The 18,396-nt window shown below is 43.3% G+C and overlaps 1 protein-coding gene across 1 annotated transcript in view; it reads left to right on the top strand.

Annotated features, from left to right (window-relative positions):
- The first annotated feature begins 360 nt into the window (after nucleotides 1-360).
- Nucleotides 361-18,396, top strand: part of LHFPL3 (LHFPL tetraspan subfamily member 3) — a 313,820-nt gene continuing 295,784 nt past the window's right edge. The window contains exon 1 of the mRNA XM_077807029.1: nucleotides 361-805. Coding sequence (XP_077663155.1) covers nucleotides 361-805 — 445 coding nt within the window. The remainder of the gene's footprint in view (nucleotides 806-18,396) is intronic.

The raw sequence follows: 18,396 nt of genomic DNA, 5'->3' as shown, positions 1-18,396 counted from the left end.
TCACGGCGGCCGGGTCCCAGGCCCCACCCCTTTGCGCGGGGGCAGAGCGCTGCCCACCTGAGCGCGCGCCTCCCCCTCAGGCCTGGCGGCGGCGGGACGCGGTTGCGCAGCAGCAGCCGCCGCCGCCGCCGGCGAAGCAGCAGCAGCGCGCCTCGCCGCGCCGGGGGCTTTGCACTCGCCGCCGCAGCGCCGGCGACGGCAGCAGGGCGGGCTCTCGCCCGGGCCAGCGCCTGCCGGCTGGGGATGCTCGCCCCCTAGGCGGCGGCGGGGGATGCCGCGAAGCGTGTGACGCTGGGCGGAGGGTCTGGCTGTCGCAGCGCCGGGGCGGGCAGTGCACCGCGCGGGGCTCTCTCGGGGAGGATGCCCGGAGCGGCGGCGGCGGCAGCCTCGGCAGCGGCGGGGATGCTGCCGGCTCAGGAGGCGGCCAAGCTCTACCACACCAACTACGTGCGGAACTCGCGGGCCATCGGGGTGCTCTGGGCCATCTTCACCATCTGCTTTGCCATCGTCAACGTGGTGTGCTTCATCCAGCCCTACTGGATCGGCGACGGCGTGGACACCCCGCAGGCGGGCTACTTCGGGCTCTTCCACTACTGCATCGGCAACGGCTTCTCCCGGGAGCTCACCTGCCGGGGCAGCTTCACGGACTTCTCCAGCCTGCCCGCGCGAGCCTTCAAAGCCGCCTCCTTCTTCATCGGGCTCTCCATGACGCTCATCATCGCCTGCATCGTCTGCTTCACCCTCTTCTTCTTCTGCAACACGGCCACCGTCTACAAGATCTGCGCCTGGATGCAGCTCACCTCGGGTGAGTCAGGGGCTCAGCCAGCACTGCGGGCGCGGGGAATAAACTTATGCCTGCTGCGGGCACCCGGCTCTCACGGGTTAATGGGGGGGGGGGGGTTGTCATGCAACTCCCATTCACCAGCATCTGCCGCCAAGGGTTAATCAACAGTCTCCTAGCAGGGAGGGGGGGGGGGGGTTGGAGAAACATACATGCGCTGGCAATCGTTTAGACTGGGTTACTATCCTGCATGCAGTGAAGGGGCAGGGAAAACGCAAATCCCTGACGAAGATGAACACTGATTGTCCAGGGGTAATATCCTCCCCGCAGAGAGGGGACTGGGGTGGGTGAGTGGGTATGTGTAGGGGTGTCAAGTCAAAACTTCCGTGCAGTAACGGTGCCCGGAGTTAAAGTCACTCCGTGGAAGGAGAGAAGTAGGGAGATCATGCTAATACATGAAAAAGCTTAACTGCATTAACAATTTAGATTACCTATCTGTATCCGACCTTGTCTACACTGTGATTGCCTGTAATGTACTGAAGCGTATGCTAGAGTAACATATGACCGCTGTCTCTTCCCCTCGCATCCTCATAAAAACAGATGTGTGCCTTAGAAAGCTGCCCCAGTGAGCAGAAATTGTTAAATAAAACAAAGAGGAAACTAGAAACTAAAACCATGTACCTTCAAGTCAGAACATCCATTTGGACAGGGCTGGCATATTAAGAAGTGTAGTGAAACCACCAGCAAAAATCTGTCCTCTAGTAGACCAAAGGTCATAACAAAATGGTAGGGGAAACCTGGGGATGCTATAAAGAGGCCACATAGAACACAAAAGATTGACTGCTGGAGGTTATTTGCAGTAGTATTGTAACCTGTTGAAGGTTAGACCTTAGTGCGAATTTCCATGTAGTTACCAGGAAACCTTCCTCCTTTCAGTAACATCACAGAATGAAGTCTTGTTATTCTTGCCAGGCTGGAGGGCAGCTGAGGTCGTTGGATTCTGTGTGTGTGTGTGTTTAACAAGATTTATTTCCTTCCCCGCCCCCCCATCCCCATCCCCATCCCCATGGCAGAAAGATAGAAATCCCATTGTAGTTATTATTTTCAATGTAAAGGTATGCAAACTTCATCTGAAATTCCTTATCACAGGCATGTAGTGCCTTCCTCAGGAAAGTGCATGGGGAAGAAGGAGAAACACGGAGAGAGAAACCCTGAGCATCCCTAGTATTCCCTCCCTCCGTTTCTAAACAAGCTATAGTTTGGGTTAGGAGAGAGCAGCAGGATGGGGAAGGGTATAACAAAGCTTTGAAGAGCCTGTGGAAAATCTTAGGTTTTGGCAGCAGGAAGTAGAGGAGAGAGGACTGAGATCCAGAGTTAAGAAGGAAATAAAAGCAATTTTCACAAGAAAAAAAATTCTGTAACAATTTTGCAAATTGGATACAATTAACTTAGGCTTGAATAGAGACTGGGAGTGCAAGGTAACCTATTTCCCCTTGTTTTTTCTAACCCCCCCCCTCCCAAGACGTTCTTGTTAAACCCTGGATTTGTGCTGGAAATGGCCCACCTTGATTATCATACACACTATAAGGAGAGTGGTCACTTTAGATAAGCTATTATCAGCAGGAGAGTGGGTTTGTGTGTGTGTTGGGGGGGGGGGTGAGAAAACCTGGATTTGTGCTGCAAATGGCCCAACTTGATTATCATACACATTGTAAGGAGAGTGATCACTTTAGATAAGCTATTGCCAGCAGGAGAGTGGGGTGGGGGGAGGTATTTTTTCATGCTTTGTGTGTATAAAAGATCTTCTACACTTTCCACAGTATGCATCCAATGAAGTGAGCTGTAGCTCACGAAAGCTTATGCTCAGATAAATTGGTTAGTCTCTAAGGTGCCACAAGTCCTCCTTTTCTTTTTGGGGAGGACCTGAGCATGATGTCTAAGCACAAATCTCACCTGCCCTCCTGCGGAAACCACTGAAGTTGAGATTTTTGCTTTGCAGAAATAAGCTGTTTGGAGGCACAGGGAAATGTCTCCAAAATTGGTATTACAGTTACTTCTCCAGTCTCCTTAATACAGCTAAATTCATTTAATTTTCACAGCTCTGATTCTTCCAAGTTGTTTGTTCACTATTATTTAATTTGCCATTTACAGTTACTGCGTGGTAGGAATTCCTTGTCTGTTCAGAATGGATTTTCAAGTTCTTCACGTTTCTTATGTACTGTTTGTTTATGTATTCTAGGTATACTTGCTGGTTGTTTTGTTTATAGTGTTTAAGTTTCTGCACAGAACAATGGCTTCCTTTATCACTTTGGGACTGATCCTGAAGTCAGTTAAAGTCAGTGATGATAGCTTTGCCACTGACTTCAATGAGAATAGGAATTGGCCTATTATATTTGCACTGGGAATCTTGTGTGATATTAGCCACTTCTTTTTCTCTCCCATAAAATACCTTCAAATATGCTGTTAGTTTTATGGATCCTCCTTGACGCAGGGAGGTGCAAGCTGCATTTCTTTGCACCATTAAGGTCCCCGGTGCTCTACTGGGGATTTGCTGTCTACCAAGACAGGTGGAGCTTTGACCTGTGGCCAGGGCTCCACAGAAACCTACCTGGTAGATGGTGCTGTGAATATGCACTGAACTGGTGAATCCCCAACTTGCTTTGGTCATGCACCTTACACGGCAAGTGCAGTTAACTTTCCAGATCACTGGTATAATTTCCAACACCAGAGACCAGAGGGCCCGATTTACACAAACAGAAGCCACTGTAAGCCAGGAATGATTTTTGGCTCTGTGACTTTATTCCTGTGCAGTTGAGAAAAAATGCTTAGAAATCACAGCACAAATTTGGCTGTTTGAAAAAAGAGTTGGTTGGATTCGAACCAAGCTGCACACACACAAGGGTTGCACTGATGACTTGTGTTTCATTTTTCAAGCAAATCTGAAGTGCAAGATTTTCAAAGCTCCAAAGTTGGCCTAACCACTCCCATGGAAGTCAACAATGGGAGTTTAACCATCATCTTCAATGGGAGCATAATTTAGCCAGTGCTGAGTTCAATTGAAAATCATATCTGATCTTTTTCATTCCAAAATGAAAATCCCAAGGAAATGAACTTATAATTATAACGCTGGTTGGTTGTCTTTCATTGTCAGCTCTTTGTGAAAGCCTTTGGGGGAGAAGGACTAGAAAGATACAGGATACCGAAAGGGTCAGACACTGCTGCTTTGCTTAAATATTATATCTTAATCTCGCTATTATCTGATCATTCAATTTAAAATCAGGCTTCAAAAATCTGCCTCAAAGATAAAGAAATGTGACTGAAAATCCACAATTGTAGATCCTTGCAGGTTGCATGCTTCTAAGATTTTATAACAGAAGGCGGCATGTAATTGCTGTGGAATAGTGAAAAGAAAAGGAGTACTTGTGGCAGCTTAGAGACTAACCAATTTATTTGAGCATAAGCTTTCGTGAGCTACAGCTCACTTCATCGGATGCATACTGTGGAAACTGCAGAAGACATTATATACACAGAGACCATGAAACAATACCTCCTCCCACCTCACTCTCCTGCTGGTAATAGCTTTTACCAGCAGGTGAGTGGGGTGGGAGGAGGTATTGTTTCATGGTCTCTGTGTATATAATGTCTTCTGCAGTTTCCACAGTATGCATCCGATGAAGTGAGCTGTAGCTCACGAAAGCTTATGCTCAAATAAATTGGTTAGTCTCTAAGGTGCCACAAGTACTCCTTTTCTTTTTGCAAATACAGACTAACACGGCTGTTACTCTGAAACCTGTGGAATAGTGGTATAACTAGAAAAGAAAATCAGCATTACTCCGTTTCAGTTCTGCACTTCCACAAGTTCTGTCACTTTCTGTTTTTGTTGTTGTTTCATTATTTTAAGAGTGTAGGTCATTCAGCATAATAAGTATACAATGTGGTTCTCATAAATAAATGTTATAGTAATAAATAAAATGTTAGCTAAATAGACATATGTCTATTTAGTTCAAGAACCAAGCACCTTTGAAGTAGTAAAATATGCATATTTCTACTGAAGTGTGTTGCATATTTTATTTTGATACATCCTAAAATAGAAGAACACAATGTAGTGCTTTTATTAAATTTGGCAATAGTAGAGGTGCTGCATTTACATATGAAGGATCAAACACGAAGGTTGATGTCTTTTGATGATACCACATTCAGTTCTCATTCAGCCTAGGGGATTTCACTTGAGTTAGGGTGGCAGGAATGGGCTAGGATTTTGGTTTTAAAAAACCTTCAGGACATAGTTTATAATAACTCATGTAGGAGAGACTTACAGATGATATGGCCCTTATTTGGAAACAGAATTTTTATTTGAATAAAAGGTAAGTGATATCTGAAACACATACACTTTAATCTCTCTTTCTGGGTATGTAATGCTTGATTAGCCAGAAGAATGTGAGAAAAATTACACTTCAGGCTCTCAATTGTGTAGCTGTAGAAAGCATATATTAAATGCCGTAATGATTTTTGTCATGTTCACACTCTTTTTGTCATTACACGTGTACGGATATCAATAGGCAATTTCATATACTGAGAGCCAACTATAAGGGCCCAATTTTCAGTCCATGACGTCCACTCTTGCACCTGCAAGACTGAATATTCAAATATTTATACATGCACTTTGAACAATTTGAACACCTGCATGCACACAAATGTTGGACTCTACACCAATTTTCTGTGTTAGAATCTGTATAGACCTAGACCAGAAGCAGGCACAGGTATGTGCATGTACAACTTTTCCCCTTCACATGTGGAAATTGGTTATTTTGCTCCTTATTATTTATCAAGCATCCAAAGCGTTCTAGGTACCTCACAGATCAAGTCATGTCTCAGTCTTCTTTTTCACAAACTAAAGAAACTGAGCTCATTAAGTATCTCACTGTAAGGCATTTGTGGTTGCTTTTTATGTTTGTTTTGGTTTTCTTGGGTCACTGTAAGATTGTAAGTTCCAGGTAAGGAAAAAGTAGACAAACACAAGGAAAGTGCAGAAACATCTATTAAACCACGCTGGTATGGAATGCATAGCAATATACAGGCTTTTAAATAGAATCATAGTTCTGTGCACTGATTAAGATGGCAAGAGGGGTGGCGTCAAAATTAAAGGGCCTGATTCTCCACTGTCTTGCACCTTGTGTTGTCATTTACACTTGGGTTAAGTCTGCAGGACCAGATAAAATTCTTGCATGAAAACTAAAAGAGCTGGCTATGGAGGTCTCCAAGTTATTGACAGGGATAGTTAACAAATCTTATAATACTGGGTAAATGCCAGAAGATTGGAAAAAAGCCAGTGTTCTGCCAATATTTTAAAAGGATAGACTGGAAGACCCAGGTAATTGTGGGCGAGTTCTCCTGACGCTGATTCTTGGCAAGATTACAGAAAGGCTGATCTAGGATGCAATCAGTAAAGATTTAATGATGGAAATATAACTAATGCCAATCAACATGGTTTTATGAAAATAGGTCTTGTCAAACAAAAGTGATATAGTTGATGAGATCACAGATTTGGTTGATAAATATGGCTGTATTGACATACTATAAAATGCATGGACTTCTCTAAGGAATTTGACCAAGTCTCCCATGATATTCTGATTTAAAATAATAGCGCTATACAAAATAAATACAACCCATATTAAATGGATTAAAAACTGCCTAGCTGCTAGATCTCAAAAAATAATTGTAAATGGGGAATAATCATTCAGCGGAGATGTTTTTAGTGGTATTCCACAGGGATCTGTTCTCATCCCACTGCTATTCAATATCTTTATCAGTGACCTGGGAAAAAAATATAAAATCATTGCTGGTAACGTTTGCAGATGACACAAAAAATTGGTGAATGGTAAATATAGTAAGTGTAAGCGGAGTCAGGATGAGCACCACCCTGACATCTGGTGGTGAGGTGTGGCAAGTTGTGGAAAAGAACTTCAGGGGCTGATCTCATTTGCATAGGCACACCCATCCCACCTAGAATGAGGCCATAGCTGCCCAACTGGTCACTTTGGCTGCTGTGAGATCCCCAGTGTCTCTGTTATTGGGGCAGGAAGAATAAATTGTTATTACCCTGATTATGGGAATCAAGGACAGTGGAACTGTACTTGGCCTTTTGTGATGATGGAGGGACTCGCCATCAACTAAGTAGCACTCGCTAGGCAAGGGACATGGGTTCCAAAACTCTGTGAATTGAGATAGGCTGGGGACAGGTATTAATACTTGGTGGTATGGGCCCCCTGGTGAGGGCCTTACATGCTAATTGCACGTCCTCCTCTCTCCGCTGTGGAATATCAGAGCTAATTTTGATTCCATTAGGAGTCTAGTTTCAGGCTGCTGAGCTGAATTCACTTTGGGCTAATGGTGCACCAGCGCTGAGGCTCCCCTACTACAAGCTGAAATCACAAAAGAGCTAAACTTACTAAGAGCTGAAATCACTGAGTGTTGTGGGGGAGCCTGAAGATATATGGTGGAGCAGTTTGTGGGACGGCGAGCGGCTGGTGGAGCGGAGCAGTTTGTGGGACGGCGAGCGGCTGGTGGAGCGGAGCAGTTTGCGGGACGGCGAGCAGAGCAGTTTGCGGGACGGCGAGCGGAGTGGCTGGTGGAGCAGAGCAGTTTGTTGGATGCCTAGAGCAGCTCATGGGGTGGCTGGCAGAGTGGAGCCCCATGAAGAGGTAGGGCCATCAGCTCTGGACCACATAAGGTGCCCCTTAAACACGCCCCCCCAAATCTCCACCCAGGTTGGGAGGTAAAACTCTGCAGATAAACTTTTGAACTCTGGGGCTGCCCTGACCAGGGACAGAGACTTTTGGGTTGTTGGACTTTTGGGACTTTGGGTGATTTTGGGTTGCTGGACTCAAGAACCAAAGGGAAAGGACATGCCCCAATTTGCTTGGGGTGGGTTTTTTGCTCATGGGTTGTGTTATGAATCCTGTTGGTGGTGTTTCCCCAACATAATGCCACATTGTTTCTCTCTGTTATTAAAAGGCTTTTTTGCTACACTCAGACTATGTGTTTGCAAGAGGGGAAGTATTGCCTCTTGGAGGCGCCCAGTGGGGATGGTATATATTTGTCCCAGGTCACTGGGTGGGCGCTCGAGCCGGTTTTGCATTGTGTTATTGGAATGGAACCCCTAGATACTGAAGCCGGCCCTTGTTGCTGCCAACTCTGGCAGGCAGAAGGGTTACATAAGGAAAGGTCAGTTTTACAGAGTGATATAAATCATATGGTAAACTGGGCATGCTTGAACAACATGTGTTTTAATACAGTCAAATGCAAGTTCCTACCTCTAGGAATAAAGAATGAAGGATGGGATTTATAGATGGGAGATTGTATTATGGAAAGCAGTGATTCAGAAGGGGAATTAGGATCATGGTGGATAACAAACTGAACATGCCCTCAGTGTGATGCTGTAGGTAAGAGAGTTGATGTGATTCTTTTGATGTATGAACCAGCAAGTATCAAGTAAAAGTAAGGAGGTGATATTACCACTCTGTACAGCATAAGTGAGACCACTGCTGACATAATGTGTCCAGTTCTAGTATCTATGCTTTGAAAAGGATATTGACAATTAGAAATGATTCATAAAAGGGCTACAAGAATGATCTGAGGTCTGGAATAGACTTCCAATGAGAGCCTAAGAAGCTGAATCTGTTTAGTGTTTCCAAAAGACGGTTAAGAGGTGACTTGATTGCAGTCTACAAGTATTGACATGGGGAAGAGATTTCTGGTAGTAGAGGGCTTTTTAATCTAGCAAAGACATAACAAGAACCAGTGGATGGAAGCTGAAGGTAGAAAAATGTGGACTAGAAATAAAGTGCACGTTTTTAACAGTGAGGGTAATAAACCATTAGAACACCTTATCTAGGGGGTTGGTGGATTCTCTGTTGTCTGAAGTCTTTTTAAACCAAGATTGGATGTTTCTTTCTAAAACATATGCTGTAGCTTATCCAGAGGTTATGGGGTTGATGCAGGAAACGCTTGGTGAAATTCTATGGCCTTTGCTATGCAGGAGGCCAGACTAGTTGATGATAATGATTCCTTTTGGACTTAAAATCTATAACTAAATAGCTGTATAATGGTACAAAGGAGAATTCTTCACTCACACCTTTTTTAGCATTTTGCACTCACTTTTCACCCCCTCTGTATAAATGCAGTGAGTACACAAGACCTAAGACGGTAGAAAGTCAGGCCCAGAACATCCATAAGGATTTACATAGTTTCAACAGCGATACCAACTCTAGTTAAATTAAATACTTCCTCACCAGATTGAGCTGACTGAGCTTTTTAGTTCCTGTTGGGAAAAGTGGGCTGTGGATCTGTTAGGAAACAATTCTGATAAAAAGCAGAGAGGGCCCTGACTGCAGCCAAACCAATGCAGACTCAGTGTATTGTGGGGGCAGGATACCAAATCCCTGCACAAAGAAGAGTGAGGTTGTGCATTGCGTGGGGTCCTTGCATATAGGGAAAATTAGGAGCTCGCCCATAAGAGAAGTGAGGGCGGGGCTGCTACAGCCACCGATTATCTTCAGTTGAGGGGACAGTGCAAGAACTGAAGGGGCTACTGGAAATTTTAGGCTGCTTTAGTGGCCAATTTCTCTACGTAAAAGAATAAATGGACACAAATCAGATGTCAAGAATTATAACATTCATAAACCAGTCGGAGAACACTTCAATCTCTCTGGTCACTCGATTTCTGATCTAAAAGTGACTATTCTTCAACAAAAAAACTTCGAAAACGGACTCCAACGAGAGACTGCTGAATTGGAATTAATTTGCAAATTGGATACAATTAACTTAGGCTTGAATAGAGACTGGAAGTGGTTGAGTCATTATACAAAGTAAAACTATTTCCCCTTGTTCATTCCTCCCCCCACCCCCCACTGTTCCTCAGTTAACTCCTAGAAATGTGCTGGAAATGGCCCACCTTGATTATCACTTCAAAAGGTTTTCTCTCCCCCCACCCCACTCTCCTGCTGGTAATAGCTCATCTTAAGTGATCACTCTCCTACAATGTATATGGTAAACATCCATTTTTGCATGGTCTATGTGTATATAAATCTCCTCACTGTATTTTCCACTTTATGCATCCGATGAAGTGAGCTGTAGCTCACGAAAGCTTATGCTCAAATAAATTGGTTAGTCTTTAAGGTGCCACAAGTACTCCTTTCCAAGGGGGTTGTGATCCGTCAGCTGGGAATCATTGAGAGAGTGGATCAGTGGGGCAAAATACGATAGTGCATGAAGTTGTCCAGTCAACATGAGGAAGAATTCCATTTACTTGGAAAAAAAATCCGTATATGAGAGGCAAAAAGAAACCCAAGAGAGGGCATGAAGAAAGGAGAGCATCAAGCATGGAACATTGGCGGACCAGGTACTTGTGCATGAGTGGTAGGGTTTCAAAAGCACTCAGCATTGGCCTATCTCCCAAATCTGTGGGAGGTGTACTATTGACTTTGTTGGGAGCAGAGTTAGGTCATTGCCAAGTATTTTTGAAAATCCCACACAGAAGATTTAATGAAGAAAGTTTCTATATAAGAAAATGAAACAAGGATGAGGAGCAGCATGGTACAACTAGATACAGTAGAGTATATTTTATGAAATAAGGTCAGGTGAGTTCAAGCATGGAGACATCTATACCTTTTTAGAAGTGTAATGTACTGTGGTATAAACAGCCTAACTTTGATCCTACAAAGATAAAAACACCAGACATATCAGGACCAAAAATTTGTAGCATGATCAGACAGTCTGGGCTCAGTATTTGAAAACCAACAGGATCCAGCTTTGAAGAATGACAAGGTCACAGTAGTGAAACATCACAAAGAAATAAAACTAAAAACATGTGTTCGCTCAGAAATGGTGAACTGGAAAAAGAAAGACATGAAGAAATCTAAAGGTGGAAAAGTCTGCAGAATTTGATAACATCAGTTACAAGTGGCATTGTTAAAAAAATGCAGTGGCAGCATGACAGAGCGGATAGCTAGAATATGCATCATTGTGTGGAACAGTGTGCAAATCCCAATTACTAGGAAAGAAAATTATAGCTGGAATCCTTAAGTAGGAGACTGTAATGTACTCCAAGATCTGTCTATTCTAAGAAAGATATTATCCATCTTCATGGCTGGCAGATTGAGAGACGCAGAAGACTTGAAGCAAGTTGCCCTTAGAATGAGAAGGTCATATAAAACATGGGAAAGGGATGCTTGATTTTCTCTATGAGAAGCCAGATGTAAATTTCTGAATTTCATTTAGTATAAAAAATAGCCAATAGCCTCTGTCGAGAGTCTCTTTGACACTAGCATATCATGTGCTATTTCAGAAAAGATAATTCAATCCAATAACTGAGACTATATCAGAAAGAAAGGGCTGAAGGATATATGGTTTATGATAAATTATGATAAATAATTGATGAGATGTCATATTTCATCCTCCTCCTTTTTCTGGTTATGTTTTAGATGCTATAAATATGTGTGAGTAAGATAGACATAGACCTTACAAGGTCAAATTAAAATGTGCTGAGTTATGATATTTAGAAAATACCACTAGTGAAACCTTGTTTTTGTTGGCATAGGGCCAAAATCTATTTGCCTTATTTGCAGGAATAGCCTATTGAATGAGACAAGTAGTCTCATGTAAGTAACGTGAGCAGAATTTGGCTCATAAGAGTGTGCCCTCAGTCTGCATTTGGAAGTGATCTTAATTTCAGTTCAATAATACTTTCTTGACATGAGGAGTTATTAATGTTTCAAAAAATATAACCAAAATATGAACAGATCCCTCAGGGTGAGGGATATGGGGTGGGGAGGGGATGTGCCAGCAGATGCATATTATTATTATTCCTCCCAACAACAACATCCATATGGGGAATATGCAAAAAGTTATTGCATCCTGATATCCCTCTGCATCATGGAACATCCTCCTGGTTCTTTACCTCCTGAAAGTGAGTAGGCAAGAGAAGCCCTGGCAACAGTTATATTGGAAGGGCTCAGATAATAGTATGATGGCACAAGGTCTCTGCATGCGTGACCATGTGCATCTGGTAGATTCCTGGAGACCAGTAGGTTCCCAGGCAGTATTCCCTGCTCATTCTGTGGCTACGCACATACTGAGAAAGAGGAATACTTCTCAGCCTGCCAAGGACCAGAGCTGGGACGCAGTGTGGCAAAGACCCAAAATGAGGGGCACAAAACATTGACTGTGCAGGAAACTTAAAATCATATGGTATTCATTCCTTTAGTTTAAATGACTCTCTAATCTCAATATAATGAGTCACTTTGTGATTTGATTTTCAATTATATAAGTAAGGGGAGGCCAAACTTTTGTGGACTATAGGTAGCTTTGGGACTAAAATGAGCAATGTCCCTAAAAATAAGGTGCACTTGAGACCTGTGCTAGGAGGTTTGGGTCTGTGTGCAGAACGTATCCACCAATTTTGTAGAAAGTTGTTACGCTTTTTGGCATACAGAGATAAGAAAATATGGGCCATGGTTGTCAAAAACAGAAATGAATCTTACTAACTGATTAGGACAATGTGTTTCAGGATAAGATTTCCCCCAGGAATTCATCTACTTAAACTCAGCTACTAAATCTTAGAGTATTATGTTCCCCAACATGGCAGTGGATCTTCACTAGGAAAGCTTAAAGTGTAGCTTCCCAAAGAGTTAATTTAAGATTCTTAGATTAATTCCCTGAGAGAGAAATTATGGTCTCTGTCTTTCAGCAAAATAAGAATTTATCATTCTTACTGCTTTTTCTCCTCGAAAGAAAGTTAATTACTACTTGGCTCCTTCTTCTTAATATTTCTCTTTCAGATTACTCGGTAAAATTATATCACCAATTAGTAAAAGAATGACACTTAACTGCAAGTATAAGCATGATACCACAATAATATCGTTTCTCAAATTAGATATCTAAGGTTTGCTGCAGATATTTCTTTCCCTGTACGGGGTGGAGGGTTCAGATTGCAAGAGAAAGCTAAACAAGTCTTTTCATTGACAATCTGTTGATTCATGTTGAATGGGCTTGCTTGGCAATTCCTTGTTAGTTTTGAATAAACTGTGGCCAGGGAACCTGTAACTTGGGCAACTTTAAAGAAGGATTGGATGCCTGTAGTCTTGTGAACAACCAGATTTATCAGCAGATTGCATCTTTGGCAAACAGACTTCTTTCTGGCTAAAGCCATCTTTTCTAGGAAGTGGCATCCATCAGCATAGCAGTGCTACAGTAGAGAGCATCCTTCACATAGGACCAGATTTTCACAAGCGCTCAGCTCCCAGTTTAGGTGTCTAAATGGGAACTGAACTCTTTACAAAATAGCCCTTAGTGACTATCTTTGCTTTAAAATGTCATGCCTTGCCTTCTTGAATTCCTCTTCCTCGTATCAAATTCAAAGCCCTATTGGCTTGCCAGCCATGCATGTTTGAATTTAAGATGTGTGAGATGGTTTGCATCTTTTTGAAGAAAATGGTGCTCCTTTTTGACCTGAGCAGCTAGTCAGAATTTGGGATTCGGGGATGTTCCAGCTGGAAGTAGAAATTGATGGAGTCTTTGTTTATTTATCTATTTTCTTTAATGCAGTTTTGTTTGTTTACAAGGAACACAGGAGGAACCAGGAACAAAAGGAGCATTTTTTAGCTTACAGCCCCAAGCCTCTTTAGCCAACAGACCCCAAAACTCTTTCTCTGTAGCTTGTTCCAGGATCACACTGTGCTTACAGGTTGCTGCTTGGTGCATATACGTGCACTTCCCCATTTCCCCCCACCCACTACTCAGCAAACCCTCTTGGTTGTAAACCTGCACAGGAGATTGCACTGTCTTTTGTCTTGGGGGGTGGGAGGGCTTTTTGTTAACTCAACCTGACAGCAAAGTTAATTGAAGGGTGCGTTCAGACCCAATCTCAAAGAAGTTTGTGGTCCAAGCAGTCGCCAGTACCTCTCAGCAGAACAGAAATATACATCAGCTCGCACATCAGCTCGCACACCACCTCGCACATCACCAGTTGTCAGGCAGATGGCCTGGTGGTTGCATCAGCTTTAATTTCAGAATCCATTTGTGAGGAATTGCAAGTCTAGATGAATGCTCTTCTCTATTCTATTTCATTTACTGTGCTCATCACCACACTATGCTTACTTTCTCCACTTAAAAATAAACAAAGTGACCAACATCTGTCAGTCAGGCAAGTGGGCTTTCTTTCTGCCCCCTTCCTCCCCACCTTAATTTCCATTTCTGTCTTGTACTCTGACCAAAAAAGAGCCATTATTCTCCTTCGCCCCCAGGGAGACAATCTAATGGGATCACAGGACACAACTGCTGCATTAAGATCCATTATAGCAGCTTTTTGTACCCACAATATGCATGTAAACTGGGATGTTTATAAGAGAGATTAATCTTTATAAGAGAGAAATCTACTGTTTGATTGTATAGGACTAAAGGGAATAATAACATTAATCTCTAAACCTGTTTTAAAAAATCAGGGCTTCAAAAAAAGATTGTTTACAAACTTCAAATTCTACAAAATATTTGGTGTAGTATTGCTAAGCATGTTACTTTGGGATGGTACCCCTTGTCATCGACATAGCATAATTATTTTGTGATGTCAGGCTGCTATGGAAACTATTTTACAAAGATCAGGGTAAAGATGCAACTAAAATCCTTCTAACTTGTTGACATTCAATTTACCACTGGCCTCTATTTTGTGTGTAAGTAGGTTTGTATTGCACATCTCTAATGCAGAAGGTGTGAGCCTGACCCTGCGCTCCTCACTCAGGCAAAATAGAAGGCTTGCATGAGGAAGGACTGCAGCAGCAAGTTCTATGTCTATATTTTTTATTATTTCTTTCCCCCTCCTTATCTCTGAAATATCTTATTCCCTGGGTGTTTGTGTGAGAGAAGAGGGATCTTTTGTCAGCAAGGGAATTTAATGGATCAAAGAACCATGTGTAATATGTGTTAGCATGAAAAAAAGTACTTACTGAATTACAAATTAAGTATATTCTAGACTCCTAAAAAGTCTTTACAATCTAGTGCATACAACGAACATATGTGAACCTGGACAATGAATATTTAAAACCCTCAGAGGTAGCTCTGGTGATCTAGGTATCTGGGGGAATTCCTGGCCGCATTGAAGTAAATGTCAATACTCCCATTGATTTCAGTGGTTCTAGGATGTCACCCCTGGTATATAAAATAGTCAGATTCAACCGTATAACAAGGAATTGGCTGTTGTGATTGCAGAGTCATTGGCCATTATCTTTGAAAACTCGTGGTGATCAGGGGAGGTCCCGGATGATTGGAAAAAGGCAAATATAGTGCCCATCTTTTAAAAAGGGAAGAAGGAGAACCCGGGGAACTACAGACCGGTCAGCCTCACCTCAGTCCCTGGAAAAATCCTGGAGCAGGTCCTCAAGTAAATCATTTTGAAGCACTTGGAGGAGAGGAAGGTGATCAGGAACAGTCAACATGGATTCACCAAGGGCAAGTCATGCCTGACCAACCTGGTTGACTTCTATGATGAGATAACTGGCTCTGTGGATATGGGAAAAGCAGTGGACGTGATATAGCTTGACTTTAGCAAAGCTTTTGATACAGTCTCCCACGGTATTCTTGCCAGCAAGTTAAAAAAGTCTGGATCGGATGAATGGACAATAAGGTGGATAGAAAGCTGGCTAGATTGTTGGGTTCAACAAGTAGCAATCAATGGCTCGGTGTCTAGTTGGCCGCCAATATCAAGTGGAGTGCCGCAGGGGTCGGTCCTGGGGCCGGTTTTGTTCGACATCTTTATTAATGATCTGGATGATGGGATGGATTGCACCCTCAGCAAGTTCGCAGATGACACTAAGCTGGGGGAGAGGTAGATATGCTGGAGGGTAGGGATAGGGCCAAAATAAATCTGATGAGGTTCAACAAGGACAAGTGAAGAGTCCTGCACTTAGGAAGGAAGAATCCCATGCACCGCTACAGGCTGGGGACTGACTGGCTAAGGACCTGGGGATTACAGTGGATGAGAAGCTGGATATGAATCAGCAGTGTGCCCTTGTTGCCAAGAAAGCTAACAGCATGTTGGGCTGCATTAGTAGGAGCATTGTCAGCAGATCGAGGGAAGTGATTATTCCCCTCTATTTAGCACTAGTGAGGCCACATCTGGAGTATTGCGTCCAGTTTTGGGCCCCCCACTGCAGAAAGGATGTGGACAAATTAAAGAGAGCCCAGCAGAGGGCAACGAAAATGATCAGGGGGCTGGGGCACGTGACTTATGACGAGAGGCTGAGGGAAGGAATTGGGCTTGTTCAGTCTGCAGAAGAGAGGAGTGAGGGGGGATTTGATAGCAGCCTTCAACTACCTGAATGGAGCATTCCAAAGCGGATGGAGCTAGGCTGTTCTCAGTGGTGGCAGATGACAGAACAAGGAGCAATGGTCTCAAGTTGCAGTGGGGGAGGTCTAGATTGGATATTAGGAAACACTGTTTCACTAGGAGGGTGGTGAAGCACTGGAATGGGTTACCTAGGGAGGTGGTAGAATCTCCTTCCTTAGAGGTTTTTAAGGTCAGGCTTGACAAAGTCCTGGCTGGGATGATTTAGTTGGTGTTGGTCCTCCTGAGGTCACTTCCAACCCTAATCTATGATTCTATGATTTCAGTGAGTTTTAACTACTGTAACTCCTCACTTAAAGACATCCTGGTTAACGTTGTTTCATTATTACGTTGCTGATCAGTTAGTAAACATGCTCATTTAAAATTGTGCAATGCTCCCTTATAACGTCGTTTGACAGCCTCCTGCTTTGTCCACTGCTTGAAGGAAGAGCAGCCCATTGCAGCTAGCTGGTGGGGGCTTGGAACCAGGGTGAACCGGCAGCCCCCCATCAGCTCCCCGTTCCCCTAAGTTCCCTGTGCAGCAGCCACCTAGCAGGCTATCAATTGCTGGCAGTTCAGCTGTCCCTACTGTGCTGCTCCTGCCCCCTGCCTTGGGGCTGCTCTCCAGAACCTCCTGGGGGGAAAGAAGGGGGTGTCACAGGGTTCCCCGCAGGCTTTCTCCCTCTTGAGCCTGTGCCCTCTGTTTAGGCTGGTATAATAAAGAATCTTCCACGCCTTCTTTTGCTGGATCACCCAAGTGTCTTTATTAACAGTGTTCATGCAGTTCCCAGATCCCCCAACAGCTGGTGCCCCACAGACCGTGCCCAGGGTCTCCTTGCTTTTGAGGCTTCCTTCTTTGGTAAGGAGACAGCAATACCACCCCTCCTGTCTCCTCCCAGGCTAGCCTCCTAATTGAGGTTTGCCCAGGGCTTTTATAGCTCTCTTATGCCTCAGCCCAGCTGTCAGTACTTAGCTCAGCATGTTCTCTGAGCCAGCCCTCATTAGGGCTTGCAGCTGGGCTCCCTGCTGAATACCTCAGTCTCTACTCCTGGCCAGAGAGCAGGCTGTAGCCAGCATTTTGGCAGGGCCTTACTTCTGCCCTGCCACAGGGGGCTAATGTCAGGGTGTCCCACTCCCCCCTGCTCCTGCACCCCGCTTACTCCATCTTCCACAGAGCAGGGTGGACACACGACAGGGCTCAGGACAGCGGGAGCTTCCTGGCAGCAGCTGCCATCTCAGCTTGCTGATTAACTTAAAAAGGCAGTGTACTTAAATGGGGTCAGGTACTTAAAGGAGCAATGTGTATCTCTCTCTCACACACAGGTGTGTCTTTGTCTCTGTTTGCCATGCTGTTTCCCCTCCCTCCATTCGTGCTGCCTTGTAGAGCGTGAGGCTACATTAACAACGAGTTAACCCTTGAGGGCTCAGCTGAATTCTAGTTCATCATTTAGCAGTAAGACATTCCCTGGGAAATATCCCATCGTCTGACTTCACCCCTCAACCAAGCTTCACAATCATCATTGCTGTGTACCGGTATTAAATTGTTTGTTTAAAACTTATACTCTGTGTGTATGTATATATATATGTATGTATATATAAAATAAAAAATAGTCTTTTGTCTGGTGAAAAAAATTTCGCTGAAACTTAACCGTCCCTATTTACATTAATTCTTATGGGGAAATTTGGATTCGCTTAACATCGTTTTGCTTAAAGTTGCATTTTTCAGGAACATAACTACAACGTTAAGCGAGGAGTTACTGTATATGGGAAGTTTGAAGAGTTGATGACAGGGCAGAGTTAAGAGTTGTGCCCTAATTTAAATTTATCAGTTTCCTGGATTTATAATGCTTAATTAGGGGGTAATTACACCATCCCTGTAATGTATTTTATTCTTAATTACTAATATGTACTTCCAAATTTAGCTCCCTCTTAACATAGTTTTTGTCTGGGATTAAAATAAAGACATAGCCTTATAAAGTCATGTCTCTGAAAAGTTATAAAAAAGCATTGGTGTTTGTACTATACAATATTGTAGCCACTATTAATTCCCATATTGTATTTCATTCTATCCACAACTCACTACACAATTCAAATGTACTAACCTACTGTATAACCAGAGGAATTAAAGCATCACTCTATGGTTAATACAGTATGATGAGAGAAAATTCATCTTTATGATACAAATGTAAAGCTATCATTGCACAGTCAATTTTATACACAGTGCACTCTCTTTAAAGAAGGA

Source organism: Eretmochelys imbricata, chromosome 1 (assembly GCF_965152235.1).
Source record: "Eretmochelys imbricata isolate rEreImb1 chromosome 1, rEreImb1.hap1, whole genome shotgun sequence".
Classification (NCBI taxonomy): Eukaryota; Metazoa; Chordata; order Testudines; family Cheloniidae; genus Eretmochelys; species Eretmochelys imbricata.
The sequence above is the reverse complement of the archived record's forward strand: the minus strand, read 5'-3'. Positions and strand labels throughout refer to the sequence as shown.